Below are 6,037 nucleotides of genomic sequence, written 5' to 3'. Positions count from 1 at the left end.
GTCACTTTGCTACAATGCTGATGAGTTGCTCTAGAAACTTCTCACTTGCTTACATCAATTAGCCTACGGTAAAATTGGTTTCTTTGTTTATCATTGTATTTCATTGTATGTAAGTTGAAGAACCTATCGATGATTTTAGTGAAGATTTACTGTACTCATATTTCAATACTTATTTTAAGATAAAGATGGATGTCAATGTAGGGCTGGAGTCCTCTAACAATTTTATAATTTTAGAAACCAACGACACAATGGTACACATCACATAAACAATTCTGTGAACGTCCACAAGCAAGAGCAACATCATGTTAAGGAAACCCGGTTTCCTCCCATAAGACAGACTTAAGCTCCCACAAAACGGAGGACCCACTAGGGATGAACAGCGCACACGAACTCCTTACCTCATTGATTTCATTAGTTCTTCTGCCTTCGAAACTGGCAAACACCGTACTCCCTTCCTTGCTGGGGGTCAGAGGAACGGGCGAGGATGATCTGCTATGCACAGGCGTCTCTTCAAAACGAAAAGATGTTAATTATTCACTTGTAAGTCACCCAACTATGAATGAAAGGCAGCTGGAAGACTGTTACGAACAGCAGAGAAGTTATTAATCTCTAACAATAACTCTCCTATTGTAAGACAGAACCTAGAATATTATTAGGCAAAAAAAAAAGAAAAAAAAAGAATCAAGTACTGATAGAAGCTACAACATGAACCTGGAAAACATTATTCTAAGTGAAAGCCACGGACAAGGCCACATGTCTATCGCATGAGTCCACTGATATGAATAGCGAGTGACTAACGGACTTGTGAGACAGAGCTAAACCAGCGGGCGCCGAGCATCCAACTACAGAGCTGAAGGCGTGGTGGCCTTCTCTGGCAGCCAGCTGCTCGAAGGCTAGGGAAACGCCTCACGAGCCTCCATCAGGGCCAAAGTCCTGGGCTGACTGCCCACAGGCGAGCGGGCAAATGCGGCTGTGCCCGCGCCCTCATCCCGTTCTTCCCCCGGCCCCTCCTGCTGGCTGGAGCGCGGCGCCTGGTCCGGACCAAGCAAAGCAAACGGCCGGGCTGGGCCCAGGAATGGACCTACTCTTTTCCAGGTGCAGGAACAGCTTGGGCATGCTGGCCGACGTGTCCTGCTGCCGGCGCTTGGGCTGAGGCGAGGCGCTGCTCTCAGACAGCCTGTCGCAGTTGGCAGAGTGGCGCGTGGACCGCCTCAGAGACTGCAAGGCTTCGGGCTCAGCTTTGCGCCTTTTGGGGGTGGCCGGTTCACCTGTGGCCGGCTGGCTCTCCGTGGACTGCGGGGTGGATGGATTCAGCAAAGGCGGGCTTGGAGAGAGCTCCTCCTGGTTCCTACGGAAGACGAGCCCGCGTCAAGCACGCCCGGTCTGCAGAATCTCTGCAAAACCTGGGGGGCTCTGACATGGCCTCCTTCACACGGCACAGGAAACTCTCAAGTCCACTCCCCGAGAGTTAGAAACATTCCCTTCCAATGTGCCAAAACGAACATTTTCTTTAAAGGTAACTAAATATTTAAAATCGTTAACTCCCTCAGTCACGCTGAGGCATGCTGGCATTACAGACTGTGAGCTCCCTTTTACGTTCGTCTAAGAGGAGGTTCTCGACTGGGAGTGATTTTGTCCTGCCAGGGGGACACGGGCACTGTCTGGGGACAGTTTTGGTTGCCACGACTGGGAAAGTGCTATTGGCATCGAGTGACTGGAGGCCAGGGATGGTACTAAACAGCTAACAGCGCCCAGGCCGGGCTCCCCGCAAAGAACGATGAGGTTCAAAACACCAACAGGGCAAAAGCTGAGCAACCCTGGTCGCAATAGCACGTTCTCTCGCCATAGTGTCGTTCCTGGCAGGACTAGAAAAGCCTTAATGATAAGGAAGCAGAGTTCACCCTGGACACTGAGAACCCGGAGGTTTGGAGTAGGGCACGGGGACATAGACGCAGGTCCCCAGTGAGTGGTACAGGCCTCTCACCCGGGGTGAAACCAACAGAAAAGGAAGGCGAACAGAGAACCAAGACACAGGAGCCGTGAAGGAAGAGAAGGGGACGGAAGGGACAGGTGGCTCATGCGCAGCACAGAGGTAGAAGCAAAAGGCTTAGCAGGCAACCCCCCCAAGCCCCGCAGCCAGTGAGGGTGCTAACTCACACCCACATCTACCCTTCTCGGGCTGTGTACTCGTCACTCTACTGTCTCTGGAAAGACAGGGATGCTGCTCAAAATCCCACCAAGTTCTCTACGCCGGAATCTTCACTTGGTAAAATCTTTGCGAGCCATTTGCAAGTGAATGATGACTTAGCTTCCCCCCAGGAAAGAGAAAACCACCAGTGCGGGCACTTTTCCCATCTTCTCCCCGCTCCAAACATACTGGTCCATAGCATCAGACAGAAATCTTCAAAAACAGATTCGACTATTTGATTGCCAGTATCTGATGGCTGAACCACAGGCTAACTTACCTACTAGTGCTTGTGGCGCTTTCCTTAATTGGAAGAAAAAATTTGGACGAAGTCACCTTTTTATACTGAACTTGTTCATATGGATAGAGCAAAACCAACGGGAGAGTGTAATCAAAAGTTATTCTTATTCCATCCACCATCTCCTTACAAAGGTCGACACTGGAAGGATTAAAAAAAAGATTAGAGACGCAATAAATAGAACTTCCCAAAACGTCATAAGGAGGTTGTACATTTTTAATAAGGCAAAGTCATAAATGACTATATATCACACCTACAAATGTACAGAATGAAATGAATTTGTAGATGTCGACAGTGATGAAAAGGCAACACAGATCTACGTTATAAAGAGCAGCGAGTACAGCAGTAATTCTAACTGACTACAGAGAACACAAAAGAACATGTCCAGTTCCACACGAGGAGCCCAGGCAGCCTGTGCTGCAGGAGGTGGATATCCCCAAACCCTGGGGGCTGAAAGGGGCTGACTCGATGAACTCCTAACTCCTGTTTGGACTTGAACGATCTACTTGTCTGACTCGATTCCAGCTCGGTCACAAGCACCAAGGCAGGCTATGAGGACAATTACTCAGACTGGAATAACAATGTGTCTGTAAACAAGCTTTGATAAAATTCTCATTGCCCATTCTGGTGCTTCTCAAAGAAAAAAAAAGAATTATCTCTCTAAGTTACATCACTGAGCAAATTGGTCTGGGGGTTGCATCCAGACCAGATACCTAAATAGTTACTGGACATTTCAGAAAAGGGATAATACTTCGATATTAAACCGCATATGAAGTGATGTATTAAACGAATTCATAGTAACTGAAATGGAAACAATATTACCTGTTCTAAAAGGAAATCGCTTTTCTAATACACAAAGAGAGAACCACGAGGTGCCGATCCCCCTTCTCCCACTCACTTCTTTTCTGCTGGGATATAATGCACATTCATGCTGGCATGTGACATGGCATGATGATGACGAGGTCTCTCGTGGGCTGAAAAGGCTGCATTGATAGCAAAATGCTTCACGTAGGATTCCAAAATAGTTATGATGTTGGTCTGGCATGGAAGTTTCACTAACTGTTAACAAAAATATACACATCTGATGCATTTGCCCCACTGCGTAAAACCATATATTGCAAGAAACAGTGGTTTTGACTATATCACTTTTTAAAGTCAAAAATAAAGCCAATTCTGTTCAAAAAGAATTTTTTAAATAAATATGCTCTGAAGCACTTCGATGTAGATTACAGTATTACTTTTGCATATGAACACAAGCACTGATTCTGATGTGAGCCATTAGAACCAGTTGGGGCGCCTCTGAGACTGTATCCACAGGGGGGCCCTCGTCTCAGATCAATTTCGTCTCACTCTCCAGGTTGAGCCCAGGCATCGGGACTTTGCAAAGCTCCCTAGAGGATTCTAACTGGTAGCCAGGGCTGGGAAAGACTGTGCACACTTGGATTTAACCCGCGGCAAAGTACTGTCAGAGAAGTTTAAAACGCGACTCAGTACCAAACTTAAAATATAAATTTCACTCTCCCAAGGTTCTCAATCGTTTGAGTCTGAGATTACAAAATATGGCCGCTCTATTACAAATCCAGGTTTTATGAGTTCTCCCTGTGTACCCGTTTCCTCCTGTTGATATAATAACAATCGTCCTCAAGCTTCTTCTTCAGAACTTCAGGGATTTCTATAGTTATTATTCTTTCTTCCATTTCCCTTTTTGTGTGCAGCTCCAGTTCTTCCTTCTGCAATATCACAATTCCGTACTTTTAAATGACTTACAATAGTAGGAGAGTCTATATCCAAAGGAAGAACACACGAGAGCCTACTACGATATGAACCCAGTTAATCCTCCACGTTTACGCCAGTAATTCTGCCCCGTGTTCTAATGAAAAGCACTTTAAAAGCCAAACGGTAACTTGCTTTACGGTAACTTGCTTTACGGCACTGACCACACTGCAAATGCTCATTTCGCTTCTTCCCCATTTAAGGTTACCAGTGGGATTTATGTTAGCTTTGAAGGCAGGCTGAAGATGCCAAACTCTGATACACATTTAAAAACGTCACCGTTATAAAAAAAAAGTTCCCGATTTCATTGAAAAGAAAGAGGTAACTACGGAAATACTTTATGAGTATAAAGAGCCATCGAGAGCTTCATACGGTGACTGTAAATAAGTGCTATTTTCCTTTAAATAGGAAATACGACTTTATAATCTTTGGTTTAAAAATGTATGTTTATAAAACGATTCACGACTTCGAGAATTTTACCGCATAATTTTACCACGAAAATATACACCAAAGACGAGGAGTTTTTAGAATAAAAATTTTTTACCACTTCGGTCTTTTCTTCACTCTCACTTTCTTCACTTATTGCTTCATCCTTTTCTTCACTACTGTCATCAGAGGAAGTGCTTATTGCTAGGTAAAACAAGAACTATCAGACAAACCTGGGTCACATACGTCCCTAACCCTTACGGCTAACAATTCTTTAAGGTGGAGCGTGCGTCCTACTGCTGGTATTAATAAACTGCCGTCTTGCATACATTTTAAACGCCGAATACGAGATCTTTCAGAATAACAATTTATTTTGAAAATTATTACACAAATTTCAATAGATGCAAAAACCACAAATGGAAATGATCTGAAAGTGTTCAGTTACCTAGGGTCCTACGAGGCCCTGCTGCATTCATTAGTGAGGCCGAGGCCCACGAGGTACCAAGAAAACACCAAGAAAACGCCGAGGACTGGACCCCTGAGGGGTTATGATAAAGACCCTGGCTAAGAAGGCAGTGATCAAGAGCATGACTGAGGAGGACCAACTACAAACTCATTGACTGTTACTTTAATTGTCAAAAACAAAGGGGGCAAATGTTATACGTAAATGACCTTAAAATGTCTCCCTGTCTATAATTTCAACGAATCCTGCCCCTCGATCCTACAGCATAAAAGAACTAGGTACAAGTTCTTTTAACCAGAGAAAATAAGTCAAGCCACTCACAGTTCTCATCGTTTTCATCTTTTTCTTCAACTGGGAGGCTTTTTAAGACGGAGTCGACACCAGGCAACCTGCAGCGCTTCTTCTTCCTTCCTGTGCTTCTCCTGAAAAAACAAACACACATGACTGAAATAAATTCTGATGCTGACTGATATAGACCTTGAGGTAAAAACTAGATATAACAACAAAGATGCTGAAGTACCAGACAAATAATTAAACTTTAGAATATAAATGGTAATTTCCATTTCACAAGATTATACAATAACCTCCGAAAACACAGCAGTAATTTAGAATACAAGAGAAACAGCCTTTACTAACACGCTTTCAATATGTAAAATTACTTAATAAACCATGTTGGTCATATTTTTAGTTTTATATCATAAAAATTCTAAATACTAGGAGAAAACGCATTGCATAACATTTTACGTCGCGAATTTTGTATTCTTACAGGCGAGCTACAGCTTTTCTTGCCAATTTACGCTGTAATCTCCGATTTTCATCCGTGTCATGGAGGACATGATCTTCAGCTGCCCATCTATCCCAGCTAATAAGCAAAAAAAGGATGTAAAATTCA

General features: G+C 43.9%; 1 protein-coding gene across 5 annotated transcripts in view; it reads right to left on the bottom strand.

Moving 5' to 3' along the window:
- MSL3 (MSL complex subunit 3) overlaps nt 1-6,037 on the bottom strand; it is a 17,529-nt gene that overhangs the window by 8,409 nt on the left and 3,083 nt on the right. For 4 of the 5 annotated variants that reach the window (XM_011362908.2, XM_023532281.1, XM_011362906.2 and 1 more), the window contains 6 exons: nt 4,801-4,886; nt 4,091-4,213; nt 3,382-3,542; nt 2,466-2,624; nt 1,086-1,348; nt 399-508 (listed from right to left, as the gene is read on the bottom strand). In XM_011362908.2, the coding sequence (XP_011361210.1) occupies nt 399-508; nt 1,086-1,348; nt 2,466-2,624; nt 3,382-3,542; nt 4,091-4,213; nt 4,801-4,886 (902 nt within the window). Of the gene's footprint in view, nt 1-398; nt 509-1,085; nt 1,349-2,465; nt 2,625-3,381; nt 3,543-4,090; nt 4,214-4,800; nt 4,887-5,466; nt 5,568-5,911; nt 6,004-6,037 lie in introns of those variants that run through there. The other variant, XM_011362909.2, reaches the window with a different exon arrangement.

Source organism: Pteropus vampyrus, unplaced genomic scaffold (genome assembly GCF_000151845.1).
Source record: "Pteropus vampyrus isolate Shadow unplaced genomic scaffold, Pvam_2.0 Scaffold81, whole genome shotgun sequence".
In the NCBI taxonomy this organism is placed as follows: domain Eukaryota; kingdom Metazoa; phylum Chordata; class Mammalia; order Chiroptera; family Pteropodidae; genus Pteropus; species Pteropus vampyrus.
This window is presented reverse-complemented; position numbering and strand designations above follow the sequence as displayed.